General features: G+C 36.6%; 1 protein-coding gene across 3 annotated transcripts in view; it reads left to right on the forward strand.

Moving 5' to 3' along the window:
* Positions 1–26,812, forward strand: part of ARFGEF1 (ADP ribosylation factor guanine nucleotide exchange factor 1) — a 94,707-nt gene that overhangs the window by 21,342 nt on the left and 46,553 nt on the right. For 2 of the 3 annotated variants that reach the window (XM_005443196.3, XM_055704591.1), the window contains exons 2-8: positions 8,310–8,340; positions 12,554–12,710; positions 13,611–13,757; positions 22,346–22,525; positions 24,529–24,802; positions 25,352–25,465; positions 26,098–26,270. In XM_005443196.3, coding sequence (XP_005443253.1) covers positions 8,310–8,340; positions 12,554–12,710; positions 13,611–13,757; positions 22,346–22,525; positions 24,529–24,802; positions 25,352–25,465; positions 26,098–26,270 — 1,076 coding nt within the window. Of the gene's footprint in view, positions 1–6,749; positions 6,886–8,309; positions 8,341–12,553; positions 12,711–13,610; positions 13,758–22,345; positions 22,526–24,528; positions 24,803–25,351; positions 25,466–26,097; positions 26,271–26,812 lie in introns of those variants that run through there. The other variant, XM_055704590.1, reaches the window with a different exon arrangement.

Here is a 26,812-nt window from a genome sequence, read left to right on the forward strand (position 1 = left end):
TTCAGTACCTGTAAACATGAAGTTGCAGCAGTATAATACATTAGGGTAGGAAGCAAGTGGAAGTGTTCAAATATAGTTTTAAGGTTGTTACGTTTGTCTGTACAAGAATTATTTACTATTACATAAATGCTGTGTGAAGACCACAGCAGTGACTTTCTTAAATCTGCATGGAGCTTTGCTCTTTTCTATCCATGTGCCATAGCTGTGTGAGCTGTAATCTTGCAGATGAAGGAAACTAAGGAGAATGAAAGGTTAGTTGACCCCAGCAAATAACAGCAGTCATAAGAACAGATATGTAAATAAACTATAACTGAGGGTATATGCTGAAGTCTGGGCTCAGGAATTTTGAGGGGAAGGAAACATTCACGGTATTCTACAATGGGGAACATGTACAGAGGTGAAATTCACACTTTGATGTTACATCTGCTAGCATCTGTATTTCTTTCAATCCTGTTTATCCTTAGGTTAGCTTACTGGATTAAAACAAAGAACAAAAACTTCACCCCTAAAGGCCCAGTGCTGCTATCAGCCTCTTCTTGGACTCCCACAAATAGGATTTTTTTATCCATCTTACAGTCACTCTGCAGGAGGATTTGAGGGAAGGGTGGCGAGATCTCTGTGCATCCTAGAAGGTATGATGGAGAAGGCTGTTCATAGGATTTACAGGAAGATATAGTGCTATGATATGCATCTTGTGAATTCCATTTAAGGAGCAATTTCAGCTTTCATAGTGAGTGGTTTCTTCTGCAGGCTACCTAAAATACTGATCGTTTCAGTACTGTCTTCCTACAATCATAGAATCAACGGATTTGTATACACTATTACAGGTTTTAGGCAAGTCAACCTGATTTGATTATCTAGAGGAATTATAGTATTGTACTAAACTGTTTAATTTTTCTATTGTGGTTTGAGATCCCAGTGAGTCTTCTTACAAAGCTTTCATTTTTTGTCTGTTTGCTATTTACATACATTGATACAGATTAACATTGAAGATAGATGTATTAAAGTTTACTGGAATTAATTATGTTGCTACAGTTAATAAAGAAATGGGAAAAGGAAATACCATAATCTGAGTGTGCTAGTTACTCTTCTCCGTACATCTTCAGCCCAAGAAAACGTATCGAAACGGGAGTAGTTCAGAGTTTAGAAGTAGTGAGGCAGAGGCTCTGTGAGACCAAGAGCGGTCAGCTGGAAGCATGGAGAAAATTTCTGTGCAGCGTGTCTGCTTGACACTGTCTCTTAGCAGATCCTCAGCTTTTCAGAAGACCTGTAAGGCGTTTAGATGTTAGGAATGTTTAGTTAAGAGCAAGTGCCAAATTTGCAGCGTGTATTTTTACATAAACTTGCTGGTTTTAAGTAGATGTACTGACTTGGCAGAAATTGCTTGCAGAGATGGTCTTTGGATCGTCATTGTCTGAATGCAATGGACCTTGAGTTGAAAATGGCGATGTGTTTCTCCAGTTCGATTGTTTGAACTCCTTGGACCTAATTATTTTAGTTTTTTCATGAAGTCTGTTACTGGCTTTCAGATGTTAATACTTCCATGCTTTAGCTCGATAGGCAAGACTTTTTAACACTGCTTGAAGCTGATGGATAGCAGCTATCAAGAAAAGAATCAAGTTTTGGATATTTATTTAGAAATATATTCTAATAACCCCTTTTGATGGAAAACGTACTTAACATGATCTGCTTGGAATTTTATCTCTTTGAGGGAGAGATTGATTTGGGGACGTTTGTTATTCCCATTGTGTTTATATGGCTTTACTACTGTGAATTCAGACTTGGTAAATTTTTTAATTAAACTGTCACCATGTTTGTAATAATAATATTACATAGTTGGTAATATAGTTTTAAGTTCTTTTCAAATGAATATTGAATTTCTGGATTTTTATTACTTACAGTACAGCTAACTTTATCTTACCATTTTAAATTGACAAGCACCTTTAGACTGCTCTGTCTTTCAGGGTTTCCATATACCTTGACAAGGAGAAGGACAGTTTGAGTATTGTTAATGATGAAAAATCTGGGGGTTTTTTAATCCCTTGGTTGCCACAATATTTTGTATCATACTGGAGACAGTCACTAGAATACTTAGAGGGCGGGAAGAAAGCCAAGTCAATTCAAGCAAAGCCTTTAATGTTCTAACAGGATTTTACTTTTGTAAAAAAATATAGATACTGGTATAATTTGAGTTCCTCTTCACTGCATGTTCCTTGGATCTCATCCACCTGCTTTGACTTAAAAGAATTGAATTCAGATTGCTTCCTTGTCATAGAAGTCTTCTATGGTATAAGTAATGTGAGCTCCATATTTGTTTTCCTTGGAGTATTGCAGCCTGTGCTGCTTTGACTGGTTCTACTTTCTGATTACCCAGGATGGTTACAGTTCTTTAAAATGCTACTGCTTGCTATTTTGAATTCATTATATATTTAATACCCCCCCCCCCCTTTTTTTTTAAGTTGCAATATAGTAATGATTTTTTAGTCATCTGCCTACATTTTTGGTATTCAGAAGAGTTGGACAATCCAATTTTCTTTTTCAGTACTAAGTAGAAGAGTAGCTGCTTCTGCCTCTCCCTCAGTGAGCAGGGGAATAGGCATATATATTTTGGATGCAGTTTTTGTGAGATTTTTTTTTCCAGTGAAAATGCAGAGTGTTTTCCAGTAGATCTACTTTCAGTTAGATAAATAAACTTTAATTCTGATATTTACACTGAGTATTAATCTTTAGATGTGCAGATCCTTGTACAAATGAGACTTACGCGTGAGCTGCTCTGGCAGGCAACATCAGTTGTTCAGAATAGAGTCTTATGGGAATGTAATGTACTCTTGTTTTTTAATACAATCCTGGTGCAAGGATGGAAACATAATGAGAGATATGTATTAAATGCTTTTAAGTGCGTGGGTTTTTCCTGGTATCATACGTGTAATGAACTTGTATTTTTCCATTTTATGGTAAATAGTTTGTCCTTTTCCCAGCAGCAAGTTCCATGAGAGTTCTTTTCCCTGTAATCTAACGTATAACTTGATGTTGAGTTGATACCAAAGAACTTCACTGTGTGTACCATTCCAGAAGGTAACCATTTAGTTATCCCTTACTTGATGAGAATGTTGTCCTTGACTTGTGCCAAAGTATAACTGTAGAACATTTATACTTCACGTGATACTACAGCATATTTAGCTAGCAAGCACAAGGAAATATTACCTAAAGATAATCTGAAGGAGAGGATCTGTTTCAGATGTAGGGGGATGCTGGCATAGGAACCAAGGGAATAATTCAAATGGGAATTAGAGATACCCTTCAGTGTAGTTAAGGTTTAAATCATCCTTTGAATTGGATTAGTGGGGTAAACAGTTAATTAGCTCTAAGTTGGAGTTTGATCAGTATTACAGACTGGTCATTGTCCACAGCACCTGCTTGACCTACTTGTCCACTTTTGACTTTCTGAGTAGGTGTTACCCACTGGTCATTACAGACAGCTTTGCTAATTTTACAGTTGCAAATGGGATTAGCTGGTTATAAGATGTTAAAGAGAGAAGAAGAAAACTGGAAACTAGTTTGGTTTTTTTGTACTAGAAACAGAGCAGTCTGAAGAGCGTGAGGAAAAATTTTTCAATGACATGCTGAAATAGTGAATTAGAGAGGTGAGAATGGAGTTATGGATACCTGTTGTGGTGGTTTACCTCTGGCTGGCAGCTGAGCCTCATGCAGCCATATGATATGACATGGGATATGCCTTTGATAGCTGTCCCAGCTGTGTCCCCTCACAGGTTGTTTTATACCCCCAGCCTGTTCACTGCATGGCATTGTGAGAAGCAGAAAAGGCCTTGATGCTGCGTGAGCACTGTTCAGCAACAGCTGAAACATCCCTGTGTTATCACTGCTGTTTTGAGCACAAATCTAAAACAGAGCACCATACAAGTTACCGTGAAGAAAATTAACTCTATCCCAGCCAAAACCAGTACACCTGTATAACAAAGGTCTTGGACCTTTTCAGAGACTTCTTTGAAATGATGATGATCTATACAAGTGTAGATGAAATAGAAATTTATATTGAAACTAATGTACATGACTCATTTTACCTGCTTTGTGAAACAGTTGATGCATACAATTGTAAAACTGCAAAATAACGCATCTCTGATTAGCTCTATCTTCTGTGTGCAAAAGCCACATACGTTTCCATTAATTCTGTGACAGAGCTCTATAAAGAGGTCATGTTCTGGAGCTGTGTGTGAATGTGAGAGTTCAGGAGGGATTTATTTTGTTGTACTTTATTTAAGAGTACTAAATGTATGCCAATTAGTTCAATTTTTAGGAAACATCATCCTTTCAGGGCCATAGAATAATCTGAACTATTTTTTGTAGTAATTCTGTGTTTACATCACAGATAATACAGTGGAAGACGCTGGAAGTTGTAGTCCTTTTCTACAGTCTTCTTCCCCTGTTCCAGCATCTTGCATTCACTCTTATTCTTCCTTTGCAAAATGACTGGTGATGGTGGGGTAATAACCTTTTCCAGCTCTTGGATCTTCTCCTTTTGGTTTTGGTTGTGTGTTTTGGAGAGAGGAAGAGTAAAACAAGGAAGCATCCTATGTTTTCAGGCTTCATCTCCCTTTTCTAGCTATTTGCAGGGATTACTTTTTCTCATTTAAAAGAATGTATCAGTCAGTGTTCTGGTTCATTTGTCTTTTAACAGATTATTTATCTAGCGTGAGACTTGTTAGTTACCTTTATTATAATCTATTTTTGTGCTGATAAAGGTGCTTGAATTTTTTTATGATTACTGTGATATGTGGTTGTTACGTGACCGTGAAATTATACTGTGATTAACTTGTGTTTTGGTGTGGAGAGCAGAGGGAGCAATCAGATGGTGAAGGAAATTAGTTTTTCTCTGTTCCAAGGGTAAAAGTAAAGTTTAACTCTGCTGACTACCTCATTCATAGTAATCATATTGTATCATGTGCTTATTTGCCATTTAAAATGTTTTAGCCTTCCAAAATTATTTATGTTGGCTACTGTAAAAACCTTTTATTTAGCAAAGGTTATAAAATCCATACTTTCACATTAATGGACAGGTGCAGTGCTGCTCAAAGTGGTAGTAACATTTAACTAGATTGACACTTGCACAAGCTTTTTCCTTGTAGCATACTTCTTCAATTACAAAGATTTCTATTTTCTGATAGGAGTTGTGACCTATTCTGAGGACAATCTCTTGTAGTATTTTAAGAAAAAATAGTGATGATTTGTTAGCATATCAGCAGCACAATGAGGGCTCTGGGCAGCTCTGGATTTTTTTTATTTTGGTAATCTTTGCAAGTACTGTTATAGCTTACAAAGCAGAGAATAAATGTGGAGTAATCTGATGTAGCATCAAGATGACAGCTAGCTGGGTTTGATACATTCTTTTAGTTCAGGAATAAAATGAGTTTGTGCAGAGCGGAACCAGTTTCAGATATTTCTTCTCCTGAATGTTATGTCTGTCTGTTTGCCAGGGACTCTTTGTTCATGCAGTGCTTTCAGCTCAATAAATGTGCATAAGCATAGAGTTTAGCCACTGTTTTGGAACCTGTAAAGTGGACTAGGGTGTCTGAGCACCCACCTACTGTCACACCTACTTTAAGTAGTGCTGGAAGAATATTTGCACTTAGGATGTGTGCTGTCCTTTACTGGAAAAATACTCTTCATGGGGAAATGGAGAGGGTGCGAAACTGAGATCTGCCTTATTTTTACTTCCGTAAGCAATTTTCACACTAATTCAGTACTCACAACTGTTTCTATTCTGAACAAGGAAGAAGCTCCACTCTAATTTGCACCTTCCTTAGGGGCAAGAGGCCTTGGTGTGTGTGTGGGTGTGTGCACGTGCATGTTAGTAGCATGGTGCAGACCAAGAAGGGCAACCAGATTTGGATGCAAAGTGGAGCTTTGCATTCTTTTGTTTTATCTATAGCAACAGTCTGAAATCATTCTTTTTCTAGATCTGTTTGTTGGGTTTTGCCCTCCCCCCCTTAGCCAAAGTATAAAATAATTTGGAAATGCACAAATCTGTGTTGTCAGTAGAGTAGTTGACTCTTGTACCTAAGTGATCTTAAGTAAAACTGTTAAATAAACTATTGTGTTTGTTTCAAGTTACTAAAATCTGATAAAATTGTAAACTGAAATTTTTGTTATAACAAGTTGACATTGCTTAATCTTTGATTGAAATAACATCTTTCTTTGTAGGAAATGCCATAAATGAGTTATAATCTTGATTTATAATTTAAATATAAAATAGTAGAAATGTTTGTTAGCATGACTTACATTCAAATTTTGTTACTAAATGGTTTCTGAGTTTGTGTGCTAATCATTTTAAACAAGAACCTAATGTATAAATACAGAGGATTTAAAGGAGATTTAGTCACTCAAACTAATGCAAATTCAGTAAGACATGATTTCTACTTTTGTGTGGGTGTCTACCCCCACCTTTTTAATGACACTAACACCTCGTGTAATTTTACAGGCGAAATTTGTTAGTATTTCATTGCCATTATTAACGGGATTACGATCCAAGCAGAGCATAATGATTCCCTTAATTTCTGTAGTCTACTGTGTTTCAGACTTTATTTCAAAATAGTTGGGTATTGGGCGAGAATCTGCTCTGGTTTGTCACTTTTGGTGGAAACTTTGAACTCTGAAGCCATTTGGCAGTTGTACCTGTTGGTTGTTAATGTTTGTTGGACAGACTTCAGAGCATCTCATGGAGGAGAGTTCCTGGGTGTGAATTCTAAGGTGGGAGGTGAAGTAATGAAAGGGGTGAAGATCCTGGAAGGGAGGAAGAGAGTTTCTTCTCCTTTCTGTCGGTCAGGAATTTGTCTTCACGGAAGTAAATGGATCAAGCATCATAACATGGTAGGAAAGCATACTTTCCTGAAACTTTGCTGACTATAAGACTTGTTGTTATTATTGTTACTTACTGAGGAATAATGAATATTTGGAATATGGAATTATTTCCATGTTTTGTCTAGTCCTGGGTAACAGATTTGAACCAATTCTGAACTGGCTATTTCTCAAATGAACCACTGACCTGCTAACCTCCGGGTTTTACTGGAGCTGAACAGGAGCATCAGTCGTATTGGAAATAAAACTTAGATTTTAGGTTGACGTGAACTCCTTATATGAACTTTTCCTGGTATTGAGCAAGTCTGTTAGTAAACATTTGATACTACTGATATCTAATAAAATACCAAATTCAGGAACCTATATTATGTAAGTGAATCAGTATGGCTGTGTGAAATGGTAAATGAGAGTGAAGAAACAGGCAAAGTGTGCTTTTGCTGCATGGGAGCTTAGAGTTAGAAATGCTAAATTCTCGTCAGAATAAATTCATTCCACTAGTTTAAAGCTTATACACAAAAATAAAAATAAAGTGCTGGTTTTAGTTGATTGTGATTTCTGCATGCTTGAGCAGGACTTGGCATTAGAACAGATTCCCTTGGATTTCTTAAAACATACATACATGTTCATACTTGATCTTGTACACTTTATTTCAAGAACGTATTCCTACAGCATTGGTAATCCTAGTCTTTCTGGAATTGCTATGATTTAAGTGTACAAAATAACTAGACAATGCAGAAAAAAGTACTCTTGAGATTGAAGTTGTTTTCTAAAATTAGTGTTAGTAATTTAAAATTACTTTAAAATGTATTGTGAATAATTACTTAGTGCCTTGTCAACAGCATTAAACTATTAGTCCTGTTTTAATGTATTTTAAAACAGTATGAAATAGAGGTGCTACAGACTTCTTTTTCCTCCCCTCTAGTCATTACTGTGGTGTCTAACACTATTTAAAACCAAAGATGGTAATTAGTCATCAAGATTTCATATAAGAAACAGCAATGATGGTTTCTTTGTTCTTTTTCTGCATAATCCACATCTAACAAGAAGTATATCCTTTATGGATAGATTAATAGGTTTAATAATGTGATTTGTTTCTCATTATTTTTATATACATGGGCTGTGAAAAGAGCTTGCCAGTATCTTGGCAGAAATATTCTAGGGATGTGGTGTTTAGCTGGCATGACTGTATGCAAATTAAAGTATTACGTTTTGAGTATAGATTTGTAAAGTAATTTTGATACAGTTTGCAACCAATGCAGGTAAAGAGTAGAAGCTCTTATGAAACTGCTTATAAAGGTGTGTTTTCTGTTTTAAGCTAATCCTGTGTTCAAATGTTTGCCTGAATAATTTTGCTTTCCAGTTTTTTTCAGTTATTTAATTTTATATTTGTGGTTATGATATAATTTTCATAACTATGCCTTTGTTTCATTTTACAGAGGAAATAAAGGCTGAAACAGAAAAGCAAAGGTATGTGATAGTTCATCATACTGAATGATAGTACTTTTAACTTCTTAAAATATATACCATACTTACTCTGCGCTGGGAGTACAGGCTCTGTCTGAAAAGCATTTTCAATATATTTTGTAAGGTTGGTGGTATCTAGAAACATGCTAAAAGTGCTGCTTCTGTGACTGGCTGTTGTAGTGCAAGACACAGGGCCTGGGAGTAGAGGCAAGAAGATAGCGTAGAGGGAGCAGGCTGATCTGCCTGGCCAGGGAGAGTAGGAGGATGGGGATCGAGGTTAGATAAGGTCTTTGGGTGCCACAGGAATGTGAAAGTATTGGTGGAGGGGACTGAGTTTAAAGGGTTCTTGAAGTGGCTTCAGACGAGGAGGAAGAGCCTGGAATGTAAATAAAAAAGACTTGACCTGTGAGTGAGCGAGGGGAGGAGGTTGCGGGGAGGAAGAAGGAATGGGTAGAGAAGACAAGTGTAATTGGGAGAGATAGTGTCTGGAAAGGACCTTGTTAAGGAATAGATGTAGATTTCTGGAGGCAGTTCCTCTACCAGTGAAGGTAGAAGCCAAAGTCGATATTCAGCACTCTTCCCTGATCAACAAGTAAATTTTTAAGTATTGTTAAACTGTGGAATCCATTATTAGAGTTTAATTACATTTCCACAGGATCTTCTTCCTCATTCAGTGTACGTTACTAACCATGCATGAGGGCTGTGTGGTGAAGACTGTTTATACCACTTGTTGAAATAATCCGATCAGTGGGTGAAACTGATAATGAAAGTGTTCTTGCAGCTTAAGCAGATGAGTGCTGCTTGGGGACCGGTGTTCTGCCCTATCACTGAAATTCTGGTTTAGGTAAATCATTTAAACTATAGTTGTCAAAATGGGCCCCTAATGATTTCTACTTTGTCTTCTGGTATTTGAGTTGAAATCAACAGGTTTGGGGTTGGAAAACATTAGGACTTCTAGCTGGAAAGAAAGCCAGTGGGAACTTTTTTTCAGAAAATGTGAAAGACAATTTAATATCGAATATGTTGAAAAATTTAGTTTTGCAGCCTATCAGATTTGGCACATAAAAATTAGTGGATGCATCTGACAGAGTCACTGTGCTTAATCTTCCACTAGCAAAATAAAGTCAATACCATCAGCTCACAGTGAAGTTGTAACAATAAATTTAGTATTTTTGTACTGTTCAGAAAACATTGCACCAAGCACCACCAGATGGTCTTGGACAGTAAGTAATAATATAGTTTTATAATAGGTTTTACTTAGAGTGGTGTAAATAAAGCAGAAGACACATTGTGAAGCATGGTAAGAGAAAAAATGCTTAACATTAAATATTCAGTGAGGAATATTTGTTCTGGGCACTAAGGAGAATATCTGATCCTGTAGTTAAATACCATGCTAAAACTGTTGAGAGTGCTGAATTACAGTGATGTGCACAAGTATGTATAGTTCAGCCATTACTGAACTTCGGATGCTTAAATTCTATCCTTTTAGTATCTGAAGTTATAATTTTGGGAGGGGTATAATGTATATGTCTTACCTGCCTATGTACATTTTCTAAAGGGATTTTGATTTCTTTTCTTCAGTGCTGTCTTTATTTTGACAGTAGCCTTTTGCTGCTATGAAGGCATTGCAGGACTTGAAAACTGAATGGATTTACTCTGCTCTTACTGTAGAGTCAAACTTTTAAGATACAATAGAAAATACCATTTTTCTAGGCCTTAGAATAGAGAAGCGTCTTAGTTTATCAAATTCTTTTCAGCTTCTTATTTTTGTAACTGAAATTTGAATATCCTAGCAAGGGACTTCTAATGATAGTTCTTTAAATTTTTCCAGTTCCTGTTCAAGGAAACTGATTGATCTCACAGTTAACCTGGAATACATTGAAAAATAGATCATTTACACTTCCCAGAAATTTTGCATGGAAAACTGCTTCTTTTGTTTTGTTGTTTGTTTGGTTTTTAAACAGAACTAGTGTTTGGTAGTGGGGCAGAGGGGAATGGAATAGAAAAGGACAGGCTGATTTATGTAACTTTTATGCAGCAAATGCTGCCAAAATAAGTTTTAAAATACATTAATACATACCTTAGAATGTTTCTATGGATGATAATGTGAATGTCAGAATATTTCATAATTCTCATGCTTGGTAGATCTCTTGGTGGAATAAAGATTTGTTGGAGACAGTTTGTGATTTCACAGTCTGCTGGAAAAAAAACCTAATTGAAGTAATTTCTCTGCAAACATTGAGAAAAAAAGACATTTTGGGTTTCTCTTCTCCCCCCTCTCTGGTATTCCCTTCCCTTCTATCATGAGCAAGATGATGAGATTATTGAGTTATCTTTGCAGAGGCAAATGGAACATCATCTTCCGTATTTATTATTTTGGGCTTTTTTCTATAGTTTTCAATAAAGAGAAGCTTCAGGCTTCTGCAGTAGCTTGCTGTGACATGGATTTTTCATTTTCAGAATCTCATCATGGTCTGCTCCTTGTTTCTGAAAAATTCTGGGTTTATTTCTGGAGTGCTCTTTTAACCTAATTTTAAATGGTTTCAATAAACGTAATCACTAGGTGAAGAACAGTCTTGTCATAGGACACGAGCAAGAGGTACCACCCTTTCATTCCTCAGAGAAAAGTTTTTATAGAAGTTTCAGAGAGATTTAAGAATGTAGAAGAATCATGTACTTCCTCTACAACTTAGCTGATTTGGGTTTTGGCCAAAAGAGCTCTATTTCCAGTAAAACAGTAGTGTCAATCATTAAAGTTGTGCATCCAACAGAAGAACGAACCTCTGCTCTTCTTCAGGAAAAAAATATGTAGGGATAAATCCTTAAATCTTAAAAAGAGAAATTATTTAGTAACAAGTAAAATCTGAACACTATTTATTTGCTATTAAGGCTTAGAATTTAGGTGACTTTTTAAAGCAGCCTAAACAAGGAGAGCTGTTTGAATATGGTACTGAACATCTTCTCAAGGACAATCCATCTTACTCCTTGAAAAGCTGAAATTAATAATTTTATTATATTTGTTAGTTTAAGGTGCTCTCCATGGTGCATGGGACTGTATTAATTCTTTGGATTTATAATAAACTCCTAGCAGTTCCTTTTTTTTATTTGAGCAATGTGATAAATAAATGTTTTCTAATGTGCATTTCTTGAAGTGTCTGATTTAATTTACAACAAATGCATAGCGCCTGGATTTGAAATTAGTTGTTTACATGTAAAGATCTATTTGAATTACTGCAAGACTTTTGTAAATCCTTCACCACAGAATATGAAGTTATGCTTTGTTACTACCACCTCTCAAGTCTGTGTAAGACAGTTTAGTTTACCTTTTATGTAAAGATACATGTGTGCATGAAAAAGATCAGGAATGCTTTATATAAAGCTGATGAGCTATTCTTTGAAATGAAAAATCCAAGCATCTTACTCTGAGTCAAAGGCAGATTGCATTGATGCACACAAATCAGTGAAAAACTACTCATTCTTAATTGTATTAGCTGACTGTAAGCAATAAGACTGCACAGCTAATATTTTTCTCAAATTTTGTACAGTTGCATGGCCCAAGTGAGATACAGTGGTAACCACTAAACTCTTAAATTCTGTGGTGTCATCTGAAGCACAGATAGAGTGAAGTTGGGTTTTTTTGGGGGGTGGGGGGTGTTAGGTTTTTTCCCCCCTGAGTATGTCCAGGATTTAAGTTCAGATATGATTTAATCTCCAAAATAGATCTACTGTCTCTAAAGTATTGAACCAAACTTGTATCATAATGGAGTGGTTGAGTAGTCTTAACTTCCAGGGTTGTTAACATTTTTGGCAAGTTGTATTTTTATCTGTTCTAGTAGTAACAGACTAGCCTTCTCAGAGTTATCATGTAATGTGGGAATGATACTGAATAGATTTCCCTTCTTCCCCTCTGCCTTCACCAGCTAAGGGGAGTTTTTCCCTGTTTTCAGAGGAAACAAGTCTTTATGCCTTCAAACCAGCAGGGACCACTGAACACCCACTTATTTTGCAAATGGGTCAATTTGCCTGATCTAAAGGAGACAGATGAAGTACAAAAGCTGTTAGGAGTAATGACTATATTAGTGTTGTGTTAACTTCATAGAAGTTACTGTTCCTTAATGTTAATTTTCTTGATATTTTATTTCATTCATAAACATTGTGGGGGTGAAAACTATTAGTATGATCACTTCCAGCATTCTAATACAATCATTCCGTTTAGTCCCCCTCATGGAGAAGCAAAGCCTGGTTCAAGCACTCTTCCACCTGTGAAGTCAAAGACAAGCTTCATTGAAGCGGACAAATACTTCCTACCATTTGAATTGGCATGCCAGTCGAAGTGCCCCAGGATTGTCAGTACGTCTCTGGATTGTTTACAGGTCTGTATGAAGATGAGCTTTAACTGTCAACTGTAAAATTCTCTTGATCGGTTGGAGGGCAAGTACTGTTGTATGTAAGTAACGATGTAATTGTTTTTCTGTTATTTTACTTTACTGCACACACAACCAAATCAAATATGTTTCTCTGAAAAGGTGAATGTATCTTATTTATTATGTAGTGCATATGTGTGTTTATTTGTGTATACATGTATTACCACAGTTACATGTTTGCATCAGTTTCATGATATTAATATGTACAACTACCTATTTCTTTGTGTTTAAGTGTTGAACAGCAGGTGTAGCAATATCAAATTCTTTTAATGCTCTTTAACACATGCTGTTACACTATGATGCCTTGCTACTCTTGTGTATTAAGTAGATGGGCCATGGAGATTTACAAATACTCTCGTGCCTGAAGTGTTTGGAAGAGGATTTTGTTGATCTTGTAATAAATTCCATTTCAAAGTATTGAAGGACCTAGAAGGAGAAAGGGATAATAGAACACTTAAAAATGGAAGACTAGCTAGTAGCTTAAATAGAAAGCATTTGCAGCTGGTTTATCTGGTATTAAAAACATTTGTGTGCTGACTACATTATGAAGACTTGTGTAATGTGAGTTAGTTTTTAGAATCCTGTTTGGTTTAAAACATTGTTAACTGATGAAGAAAGGTTTAAAGTTGAGCTTGCTGACAAACTGTATTGCAGTTGCTGAGTGAAAATTTAATAAATCTGGAGGACGTTTTTTTAAAAAATCTTTGTTTTATGAGACTTGGGGTAAAATGTACTGTTCTCTAATTGTTCTGTGCAAGTTAGAGCTATCAAGTGAATTTGTTTATTATAATGAAAAGTTGACTTATTTTTTAAGCTCTTATTTATATGAGTTTTTTTTCTTTTCTCCAGAAACTTATAGCATATGGGCACTTGACGGGGAATGCTCCAGACAGTACAGCTCCAGGCAAAAAACTAATTGATAGAATTATTGAGACAATATGTGGCTGTTTTCAAGGCCCTCAAACAGACGAAGGGGTTCAGCTACAAATAATAAAGGTAATACAATTAATACTTTAAGTATTTATAGTGGTGACAGCAGGAAGACATTTATGGCCTCAGAGTTCAAAAGCAGAAGTGTTTCGTTTGTAAATGTAATGATAACATTAAAATATTTTCTTGATACTGTTTGTTTGAGATGGAAACACCCTCTCTTACACTCCCTTCCCTACTCTCTCCCATTGTGTTTTGGGTGAATTCATGGTTGTGACCTGAAGTCTTGTGTGCAGACCACTGCGTAAAATTTTATTCACAGCAGATCTGTGGAGCTCTCTAATTGTGAGGAATTACTATTGAATAATCCTGCATTCCCTGTGGAGAAGATGGTAATTAAGCAGCAGATTTTGAAATCCATTTTGGAATTGTTTTATGAAATGCAATTAGACCTTGCAGTCAAGCGTTACTGTGGTAGCTTTGTGCTGCTGTCATAGACTTCTGCTTGAAGGAGGTCTAGGGTTTCTTTCCATGGCTTGTATAAACGCTGCATGTGGAGTTTGCACAAGTTAAGTGTTTTTGGGAAACCTCAGCTGTTTCCTGATTGCACACATTAATTTATGGGTGTTCATTATGGGAAGTTGTTATGCCACGTAATAGAAGTTAGCCATCTAATGGAAATACCGTACCCTACTCCTGTAACAGTAGTCTTTGAATGGTTGTGATGATGAGCAGTAGTGAAGAATACAATCAAAGTTAGTTAGGAGTGGAACGTTTGTTACCTTGTATTCTTTTGTATGTGTATACTGAGGTGTTGACTTTCCTTGCAGATTACATTTACTTGTTCTGCTGCAAACAATGTAGTTTGTTCTCCTACCCCTTTTCATAGCTCAAATATTCCTCTTTCTTGACCCTCCAATTCTCCAGCAGATAGTTGTTACAAATGTTGGTTTATGCTGCTGTTGTCTAGATCTGTTGTGTTGTTTTACCCAAGCATTTAAGACATTTTTCATCTTGCAAATGGATGTTTTTGTTGATTAAAACTTACAGTGGCTTAAACCATTCTGTCTTCCTCTCACTGTAATACTTTCTCTCCAAATGCTTTCCTCCCACCTGAAGGGGGTTATCTGTGAGCTGGTATTTCTTCTGTCCAAGAAGATGGTTGAGAAAGTAAATTCTTCAACAATTGTAACATGCTTTAAGTTAATTTAGTGCCTTAATGTTTTGACTGTTTAGATTTAGCTAATTGCCATGTTAGAATGCCTGGGAAAGTGGAGAGTGCTGTTTTGGCTCTGACTCCATATTCATCCACTACATTGGATGCTATAAAAAGCATCAGAATTAGAAATAACTTTAGCAAAGACCAGAACTTCTGATTTCCTTTGGGGAAATAATGAAACTGTGAAGTCAGTTGTATTCTCTTAGGCCTCATAACTCTTCACGTCTGGGCTGAGTGTGGACCCCACTACTCCAGTATGAATTGAAGGATGGATCATGTGTCTTCTCAGACTCTTCTGTGGTCCTGGTTAGTATGCGCTCTGAAGAGTTGTAATTCCATCAGGGAGGTAGAAGGCATGGGACCTGGGTCTCCACCTTTCCATCTGGCACTCCCAGGCTATTATTCACAACATGAGCAGTGCTCCTGCAGGGCAGCTGCATCACCAGCACCACAGTAAAAACTGAGAACCTTGATCACTTAACCTTGCAGGGAGGAAGGTGTCTATCTTGGTTCTGCATGGAATGTATGGCCTTTACATAGTGTGCTGCCCTCAGTCTAAGATCTGGAAGCTGCTGTTGGGTGAGAGTTCACACACAGTGCTGTCTGTTAGTTACTAGATGGCTTTTCAGTGGTGGAGTCATCTTAAGCGGGTTCTCAACTGGAGCCGCTTAGGCGATCTGAAAATACCCTTCTGCTGACAACCAAGGAAATAATCTTGCTGAGACTGAGGGATGTAATTTTGTCTCTATTTTAGGTGTGTAAGCTTAGAGGTGTGTCTGGTGGTAGTTCTGACAGTTGGCGTCCAGTTTAACTTCTCTGCCTCTATTTCTGCTTGCGTGTTCTCATCTCTGTAATCCCCTCATTCTTCATCTGTAGACTGTGATGAACCAGACTGGGAAATAGGGCTTTTCCTTCCTTCCTGTTGTAGTTTGGTTTGATTTGGTGTCATTTTGATGGGACGCCATGCAAATTCTTGTTCACTAGTTGTGGTGAGGATTGCTGGGGCGGAAAAAAAAGCAAGTAATTAGGCTACTGCTGCCATTGATAATTGTTTATTCTGTTCCAAACAGCCTCTTTTGATAGAACCTTTTTACCTTCAGGCTTGCTCTGCTAGGGCTGCTGTGGCATTTGTGGTGTGTGTGTGCAAACTTCCTGTTGACACCTGCAGAAGTTTTAGTTGAAGTTCACCCTTTTGTTTCCGAAGAACTACAGTTATGACAAAAATTAGATTATTTTTTTTTAAACTATAAAGAAAGAATAGGGATGAGGAAGAAGGATGGGATATGAGATCAACTGTTTATCCTCACCTGTGTTTACTTTCCTTGGTCTGCTCTATAGTAAGTAGTTGTTACTATCTAGATACTTTTGCAGCTTAACTGGCTCATGTTTGGCAAAGAAAAATTTTTGTGTGTAATTGATAGCTATAGTCTGAAAAGTTGAATGTTATTTTAGCGACCGCTTTCTGACTCTTCCATGTGCAGTAGACTGTTCATAAGGTCAACTCGTGTATGTGACTTTTTACAACTAGTCACACTGTTAGTATGACTGGTGTCCATGGAGGAAGGAAATTTGTATCAAACATTGCTTGCACAAGTTGCCTTTTGACACTAACTAAAAATAGAGGACAGCTCATTGCTGAATTACAGAATGGGAAGACTGTAAAAGCTAAGTAATTCTGAGGAATAAGGAGAATGATGATAAGTTTGAAAGAATTTTAACAGAACTTGTATAAAAACAGATTCCAAGTTGAGAGGACCCTTAGAAAAAACTTCTTCAGTTCCATATCCTGTTGTTTCAGTAGATTAACTTAATCATCTACAATATCATGTGGTAGTGTGGTTATCTTTTTTTCCATAAAAAGACCATAGAAAGCTTAATTCCTCCCACTGAGATGGAAAGGAGCTGTGTATTATGGAACAATTTGAGAATCAAAATAATGCAGGAGGTTTTATTTCTGAATCTTTGTATTTTTGAGGCTTAAGTTAATGGCTAGGACTGGTTACCATTAACCTGAAAATTCTGTCCTGACAGTTTGCGATACTGTTTTTCAGAGAAGGATTACATTTTCCGAGTTGGACATGAAATAACTCTGTTTTGCAAAATATGTATCAGTTTAACTCCATGTTAGATTCTAGTTCATTTTGAACACTGAACTTTCAAGGGATAAAACTGAATAAAACTTCATGTTCTTACAGAATTTATATTCTTGTCTTCCATAGAGAAGCTGGACCATAGTTCTGTTCTTTCTGCAATCTCCAAAGTCATAATCCTTCGGTATGTTTCAGGGCTGGTAACTGACCCCATGCTTGTGTGCTTGTGAATATGGATTAATTTTTTCATAAAATTAATGTTAAGTAGAAAAAACACAGTTTTAATCAAATGCTAAGTGTTAATGACCTATTATTACTGAAAGCTGGTGTAGGATCTAAGATATGATACTGTTGATTTAATTCACTGTCTTGACTGTGAAAGCATGCTGGAAGCAAACACTGTTATTTTTCTATTCTTCAGACCCTTACAGTGTATTTCCATAGGGCTTCAAAGCTGGTAAGTTAGGTAAATGTAGGTCTTTTGAAGCCATGGTAAATGTATAACATAAATGACTGAATAATTTGGGAATGGTAAAAAGCAGGAGATAATCTTATCACTTGCTCACAAAGAAAATGGTGCTTGGAGAACTGTATTACTGCATTCTATATGATTTTGGTGTCACTCATTGAAAAATGATTTATCTGTGAAGGTTATTTGATGTATTTGCTGCTTTGTGGTTTAAGGACTTAAGTCTCCTGTGTTTTTTGCAAAAGTCAGTCCGTGGTAACACGTTATTTTGTGATAAGTTAATGTTCAGACTTTAAATTTACTTTCAAAAAAATTTATTATTAAAAATAAGCCTATAGCCTTTCTCAAAGAAAACAGATTTGTGGAGTCCCAGTAGCTAATACACTAGAGAGAGGGGTTAGGGCCACTGTGTTTTATGTGCTGTCTCAAATACTTGAGAGTTCCAGACAATTGAATTATGTTACCCAAAGTAAGCCCATGCTCATCAGATGGTGGCTGCACTGTGTCATAAATTTTCCAGAGATACGATCATCAGGGTTGGCTGAGAGGAAGAAAAGAATGACTCTTGAGTTGAAAACTAGGCTTCCTGTCAATTCTGTACTTAGGTGCATCTGTCTCTTGTGCATTCATAAATCGTTCTGCTGGTTGTAGTTACTTTCTTTCACCGTATCCGTTCTGTTCCTGCAGAATATCCAGAGTGAGAGGAATGAAAAGTTTACACGTACAGAGAGATGCTGGATATTTTTAGTAGAGAATTCAATTTTAATTTAGTTGTTTTGCCTCACAAATTGTGATACTTCCTGTACTGTTCCGATATGCTTATTTTACATAATAGGAAATTCAGTAAATAGGCAAACACGTTTCAGGCTAAAAGAAAAAATACTATGGATGTCATACAAAGATACGATAATCTATAACTTAAGAAATGATCCTGTTCCCAAACCCACCTGATGGTATAAAAAATGAATGAGCTTTATTTATAGTAACTAAGTAGAGGCACAGAATAATAGGGTCTTTCTCCAATACAGAACAATAGTTGTGAAGGACTAGGAGAGCCTAAGGAAACAATCTCACAGTCAGGATGATTGCCAGTAGTTTCCAGAGAAGGAAAGTTTGATGGCTGTTGGTATTTTTGCAGGCTTTGTGACAAAGAAAGCTTTTGTGGAAGGACCTGAAGTATAATGAGGTAGTGCTAATGATGTTTTTACAAAGGTTTCCTTCTGTGCCTAAAGAACAGCAAAGGGGAGGACTACAGTAAAGTAGACTTTTTATTTTTATTTATTTTTTAACATCATCTCTCCTTGGCTCACACTGACATGTTGGATGAAAATGGATGAGATAAGTGTGACCAGGAGGAATGGGAACTCAGCTGCAAAAAGCCTTGAGCAGCAAATCTTTACTATGGTAGAAAAGAGCAACCTAATGCTGTGACTCCACAGTCAGCAGAGCTCGCTGTTTTGACCTCTGCAGAGGCATTTTTTCTATCCAGGCTTTGCTCCCAGACATTGTCCTACACCACCCCTTGTCCTGGCATGCATTTAATACTCTGAATCAACTAAAATTACTTTTGAAACAAACAGATAACAAAAAAAGCAAAACGCCAAACAAGCAAAAAAGAAATCAAACTCCAAAAAAGCACCTGTGGGACTGTGGGAATTTTTTGTTCTGTTTTTAATTGTATTAATGTGTTGCTGTTAAAATAGCGCAAGTGGCTTCATGCCCCAGATCTGTTGCAAAGTAAGCAGTAAGGGTGTATGGCTGGGAGGAAGGCAGAGCTTTTGTTGTTCCACCTCTCAAGGACACGCATCACTATGTAGCAGTTTGAGATTTTGTGTAATGCCGATTAACTGGGGACTGTTGCTGAGGTGATTCTCTTCTCATCTGTCTCTTCTCGCTCCCTCCTTGCATTGGACCTAGTAGTTGTTTGGCCACAGAGTCAGGTTGGGAAGTAATCTGATGAAAACTGATCAAGTGAGAAAGGAAAGGATTAGTTTTCCAACATCTAATTTGACAAGGATTTCAGGGGAGCAGGACTGCCGCTCCTGATTGTAACCTGTGGTTTCTCAGGGTTAGTTGTCACACCAGTTGTGCTAATGATGCACTCTTTTATGATACAGAATGAGGTGATGTTTAGGGCATGTTGTCAAATTGAGCCCTAAATGGAAGCTGCCAAGAGGGAAGGATGTTGTCAGAAACTAATTGTAAAATACTTCCTGTCTCGTGTTCGTTCTCATATTTCTGCTAGGTTGTGATAGGAGAGGAAGAGAAATAGCTTTGAGACATGAAGCATGACTAATAGCCTGAGGATGGCTCTAGATTGGAAGGAGTATGAAAGATATTAAAAAGATCAAAGTTAAAATTCCTATCAGTTTACAAACATGTATAGTAGTCATTAGGGTTTGTTGTCTAGTGCCTGAGCAGGAAAAAAACCCAAAAAGTGACTGTCAGGACCTCTGTAGCCACGTTGAACTCTTTAGTAGTTAAATACCTGCAAGGAGGTGCCCTGCTGGGAAGACTGATTTCTCAGTCTGCATAGAAGACTTAGTTATTCAGTGGATTGGATTAATATGTTAAGGAGGTATGTCTCTGTGTGTGTGTGTAAACATTTCTTCACCTCCACAAACTGTGGTGGTATGAAAAGAACCAAGCTCTACTAGTCGTAACTGAAGGATGCTAAAGAAACTTAGGAAATTCAGGCTGTTAAGCCAATTAAGACGAAAGAGCATATAATCCCTCCGTAGCCTTATCACCTTTTTCTACTAGCAGGCATTGTCTCCTATTGTTAAAAGTAGACGGAAAAAACATGTAAGACTTCACTGAACTGAGATTGAAATTAAAATTGGAGTTTCAAATATCAAATTATTAATCATCCAAATATAACAAGGAGACAGACTGACATAGAGGAATAACTTTATGAATGACATAGCTAGAACAAAAGAGATGGAGACAAAGAATATGATCCCTCTGCCCTGCTGCAACTTTTTGTTAGTATCCTAACTGCTAGGCAGCAGGAGACCTTATCTTCCAAGTGAGAAACCGTAGGTAGTTCTTAAACTGACATATTTTACTCTGTGTGTGTGTGTGTGTGTGTGTGTGTGTTATCTTTTGGAATTCAATGAAAGAAATTTTAACTAAATCTCAATACTTACTAGTCCCAAACAGTAGTGCTTTGGAAAAAATAACTAACTGTTTGTGTCTGGGCTCCACTTCTTTGGCGGGTTTTTAAAGAATTATGATTTATTTTTTTTTTAAGCTAGAATAGACAAAGTTCTTCAAGGTTTAATTCTGAATTTAATTACAGAATTATTAGTGAAAGATTAAGGGAGCTTTCTGTTTTGGCCTTCCAGGATTTTGTAATGCACAAAACTTGAAAAAGTAGAATACTAAAATATGTACAGGTGTGCAGCCTTTCCAGCCAGGTAAGAGAGTGCAGAATCTAATTGCTGGGAGTTACCTACCTTCAGGGTGATCATGTTTGCTCCTGAAACATGTAGGAAAGAGTTGGAGAAGTCAGCAGAGCTGTGATTGATGTGAGTAGCTTTGGGGCTAAGTTTTGGAGTGTGAGGGTACTGTGGTGTAGGGAATGTAGATATGTTACCTGATCAGAAGAGATGTGCAACTCTAATGGGGTTCAGCGTGTTTTAACTCAGTATCTGGAAGTCACCTTACCCCGCCCCCACCCCCAGGAATTCATAGCAGTAAGGTAGACATGGAACAGTACAACACTTAATGAAAGAAAAGTGAATTGCACACAGAATTGCACGTGTAGGCCAGTGTAGGTGGTCTGTATTAAGGGGAGAGGGAAAGGGACAGGCGGTGAATGTATAAATGTAATAGATTTACGTGTATATAACTCTCTATATATACACACAGTTAGGAATGTATGAATAAATAAAAAGGTATAAATAAGTTTTGGTGGCAGACTTATGATGCACAGAACATAGAATGGAATCGTAAAATGGTTTGGTTTGGAAGGGACCCTTAAATAGGTCATCTAGTCTAACCCCCTGCAATGAGCAGGGACATCTTCAACTAGATCAGGTTGCTCAGAGCCCTGTCCAACATGACCCTGAATGTTTTCAGGGATGGGGCATGATCCATAGAAACATGTTTGTTCTGTTGTGGACCAAGCTCTTCCCCTTTCCTTCCACCCAAAAACACGCACCTGCAACAATGCCTTCACACCCTGTCCTCAATTGTATCTGCCTCTATTTCTGCTCTTTAATCCAGCCTGTCTCTACTCCATGTAAAGTTAATGTTTCCTTATTTCTATTACCTGATCTTTTAGAGGCTTATTTGCATAATTTTCTGTAAAAAAAAAAAAAAAAAAGAGAAGCGTATACCAGCTCATGTGGAAAGAAAGAAGTGAATTTCTACAGGGTGGGCAGCACGATATTCTAGCATCTACCCAAAGAGGGTGTTCAGAAAGGATAGTTGTCCCACTTACAAGTGCCAAATCTCATACTCAGTCTTTGTCTTCACATTTACATTTATTTGTAAAAAAGTTTTGTACCATTTGGATTGCTTTCCAGATTTTAACAGGTTGTTCATATTTTGAATCTAGAAAATTCTGGGATGACTTTTTATTAACTACCTGTCTGATAACTCCATTGGTTAATTCTTGCTGTTATATGCTATGAAACATGTATTTCCAACATACATCGATTAAAACCACTCTCATTTTAACGTAACTGTTAAGTATGATATTCTGATATGGCTACAAGACTACATGGGAAAAATTAATTAAACTGCAGTTCAAGTTATGTACTTGATTATATTTTAAAGTTAAACCAATTTTGCTTTTTATTCATTTGCTAACTGTTAGACAATAAAAGTTTTGACTGGAAAATATATATAACGTGTGTGTTTTATTTAGGCTTTGCTCACTGCAGTAACATCTCAACACATAGAAATCCACGAAGGAACAGTGCTACAGGCTGTCAGAACATGTTACAATATCTATCTAGCAAGCAAAAATCTTATAAATCAAACCACAGCCAAAGCCACCCTAACGCAAATGCTGAATGTCATTTTTGCACGTATGGAAAATCAAGCAGTAAGTATCTCAGTATCTTTATATATAAACTAGCTCTTAAAAGCACACCAGCTTGAGATATTTGTTTTGTCATTATTAGAATTTTTGGCTTTCTAACTTAGGTATTTTTGGGGGGAAAAAAAAATCTGTTACATTGTTCTTTTTGTGTTTTGCACTCTGAAATAGGTGTGAAATGTTTTTGGGCGGTGGGAGCAGTGTATAGGATTTAAACTTCTTATAGTGGTCCTCTGTATTTAATGGACGTGTTCAACTTCAGTTTCTATTGGCAGGCTGTCAGGAGATGCCACACTACCTGCATAAGAGTGCACATGGAGTACCTGAGTGTTAGTGACATGCTCCAATGTTGTGATGATAAACACTGAAGAAGTAATCCATGATTAAAACAAAAAAAATTTTTAAAAAAACACCAAAAATGCTAAACAAAACGAACTTTTCAGTCATGTAGCCATTTACATTTTTTAATGTTTTAATGTGTAGCAGTCACTAACAGATACTTATATGTCACTGAAATGGCTATTGTGAGTTCTCAGTGGGGACCTCAGCCTATGACCTGTGCCTTCTACTGCTGATGATAAAGATCAATAAGGCAAAGTAATTGTCCTAATTCCTATTTTTTTAAAAAAAAACAACAAACCAAAACCAACCAAAACACAAACAAACAAGCAGATGCCCAAATTTTAAACTGTTTTAATTCCTAGAATCTTCTAGAAGTAATTCTGCTGTATTATTATAAATTGTAAGTTTTCCCTAAGAATATGTAGTACTTTCTTACTTTCCTCTTAGAAGCAGCTGCATGTTGGCACATATGACCATCACAGTTGAAGTCTTATGAGGCATTTTATTTATGAGAAATATGGCAAAAGCTATGCAGTACCCGAGTGCTTTGAGAAATCTGTGTAGTTACTGTCTTTTTAAGCAACTTAATATAAAGAGGTTTGCTATTATTATTCTGCAATGGAAGTCTTCATTTTTGCCAGACTGTAAGTTCAGTCTTCATGCAAGTTGGTAAGTATTTCTGCTTGTTTTGCACACTCGGGCCAAGTTATTTTGATATGATAGCTAACAAATGCTAGAAGAAAGTATTTGAGTTGTAATTTGAAAGGTAGTATCTACTCAGGGATCTATAGCACCCCAAAAGTTGCAGCATTGAAAGCTTTAAGTGGAAGAGCAGAGGGCTGAGGTCATAGTAGCCAAAATGACAATATAAAAAGTTACAAAACTTTTGGTAACAACTAGGCTCTGCATGGACAGAAAGCCAGTCCATAGAGCATTGCCTCAAAGACATGCTGCCTTGGTTTGACTTTAATGACTGTTGTCTGAACCCATTAGACAAGTTACAGAAATTCTTCCCTTTCCGGGGATCCCAGATCAAGGAACGACAAAGCTAAAATAGTCTTTGGCTTACAGTTTGATGTATTATGATTTCTTCCTGAGGATCTGTCTTCTGTAGTGTTTTGGAAGTGAAGCTCTTCTCAGTTTTAACTCCTGGTTTTGTTTCTTTTTCCCTGGATGTTTAGTTGCTTTCCTTTTTCTTTTTTTAGTCTTTACCTTAATCCCACGTGCTTGTAGGATAGCAGAGGACTAGTGTATTTCTCTTTGTGAGAGCTTTCTAATAAGAAAAAAAAAAATCTACCTTGATTCTTCTCCATGCAGTCTTTGTACATTTTTGCATCTATAGGCTGAACTTCATTATAGGGCAGGCAGACAACTCTTAGTCCTACACTATGTAGTTTTAGTCATCCCTCTTCCACAATGAAGGTATGGGTAAGTGCAATATGCATAGCTGGGAAGCAGCCCTCTTGCAAAGGTTTATCCCATGATAGTAAAATTATTTATGATAATAGAAAGGATACATTTTCTTGAACAGTTACAGTTTTTTGTTCACACCATGCCTTCAGAGACAGTAGAGATTTCATGCTTGTAAAATAACATATACAGTATGTATATAGCTCATTGTTTTGTTTTGATAGTGAAATACTTGTATGATTGCAATGTTTTTGTAGCTTCAGGAAGCCAAACAGATGGAAAAGGAAAGACACAGACAGCAACACCATCTACAACAGTCTCCAGTAAGCCATCATGAGCCTGAGTCACCTCAGCTGAGACACATTCCAACACAGACTGATCAGCTGTCCAAAGAACATGAGAGAGAGCTTGACCACAGCACAAATGATATGGATAAGAACCTTCAAGAAGATATCGAGGCAGAAAATGGATCTGATATTTCTAGTGCTGAAAATGAACAGACAGAAGCTGACCAAGCCACAGCAGCAGAAAGTAATCAGTGTGTATTTCTGTTACATAGAGGGAGGGAAGAGGTCTGTAAAAAGAAAGGCTTGAGGATTGTCTTGTTTTCCCTCTCCCAAACCTGGAGTCAGACATATATTTTCAAATAGTTGACTAATGCAAAATTAGACAAAAAATGCCTGTTGTCCTTGTTACCACTGTTAAACTTTATCACAAGTATCGTTTAGTTCTACACTGTCTTGTAGTCACTGTAATAAAGATTACATAATATTGTGAATGTTTTTGAGAATAACATCTCAAAACCTGTAAGCTTTCAGTGTTTAATGTACATAAAATACAAAATTGATGTCTTTTGTTGGCATAGGCCTGTGGATTAATTGCCATTTACAGGTTAAACACTGGATTGCTTATATTCTGCAAGTACTGTTTTCAGAACATCCAAACACAGCTTTTTTTAATGTATACTCTCCTATTAATAGATTTGTAATTTAATTTTTAAATATTAAATGCAAGTAGAATATCTCCTTAATTTCCGACTTTCTCATTAATATTTGTTTGGGTTTGTTTTTCTTTTTAAAGATCTTTCTAAAGCTGATGGAGGAACATTTGATGGTGAAAGCAATGAGTGTGAAGAGAAGGCGCAAGAAATTGTAGAAAGTATTGTGCAGGAAATGGTGAACATAGTAGTTGGAGGTATTATATTAGTATCTGTCTAGTCAATAGTGACTGCAGTCTGAATCTTGATATTAAGAATTATTTTAACACTTCTGAATATTTAACTAAAATATGTCATTATTTAAGTAACACATGCTGAAAAAAACTGAGTTGTCTCACCTTAGCTGTGCGTTATTTAACAGTAAAACGGGCAACATTTCATAGATGAATTTACACTCTCTATTGGAGAGTAATGTTCTTTTTAAAATACAAATACTTGTTCCTTTTTTTCCTGTTTTGTTTCCACGTAAACTCTTCACCAATGGGCCTGTCTCTGTAGTAGCAGTGTTAGCACTACATTTTTCAGTTTGGTGGAAAGTGTATATCAAGTCTAACTTTTTCCCCTCAAAATACTTCTTAGAAACTTGGTGGTATGGTAACCTGGCAATGTAATGATATACGTAATTTTTTTACTGTAGTTCTCATTAGTGGGAATTAAGAGTATTTGGAATTCTTTTAGTTATATAATGCCATGTAAATTCTGCCTTAAGCTCCTCCTTATGATACTTTGCTTATGATTGTTTTAGTATTTAAACATTAGATTTAAAAGCTCATCTTAACTTGCAATCTTATGCAACACATGTTTTTAATTTTTACATCTTTTCTGGTAGATGTGGAAGGGACTGCTGAAAATGCAGGTGGTGATGGCACAATTGTAACGTTAGAGGATGGCAGTGACAGTGAAAACATTCAGGCAAATGGAATTCCAGGGACTCCAATTTCTGTTGCTTATACACCATCTTTACCTGATGACAGATTATCTGTCTCTTCCAACGACACTCAGGTACAGGCAATTATAAATTAGGAAATACTGAAAGAAGTAGTATGTTTTAAGTGTTGCCCAGCACTTGTGTGAAGAGTGCTTAATGTAATTCCATAAAATAAGTTACTTGGATGAATTTAAAGTATTAAGTCACATTCTGAGCATTATTCTATTTTAATGCACTATTTAAATTTAAATTTTGTTGGTACATTTTGCACATGGTGCCTTTTTTTATCCTAGCGTATTTTAGCTGCCCCACAGAATACACTGTTCCAAGATTAGAGAACTCAGTTTCCCGTCTTTTGAAGTTCCTGAGAAACTGTAATTCTAGTGTTCGTTATACATAATGAAGAATATATCAAATTATAGACAGACTTCTGTAATTTCAGTGTGCTCTTTTCAAATAGTAAATAAAGATTTTGAGCCTATAGCATCACTTTACTGAAATTATTTCCGATTGAAAGGTTCACATCTGAGAGGATTTGATTTTCATTAACAAAAGATGTGAAAACATACTCCCTCTCTTGTATCAGATACCAGCATGTATGCACTATCAGCTGACA

Source organism: Falco cherrug, chromosome 3 (genome assembly GCF_023634085.1).
Source record: "Falco cherrug isolate bFalChe1 chromosome 3, bFalChe1.pri, whole genome shotgun sequence".
Classification (NCBI taxonomy): Eukaryota; Metazoa; Chordata; class Aves; order Falconiformes; family Falconidae; genus Falco; species Falco cherrug.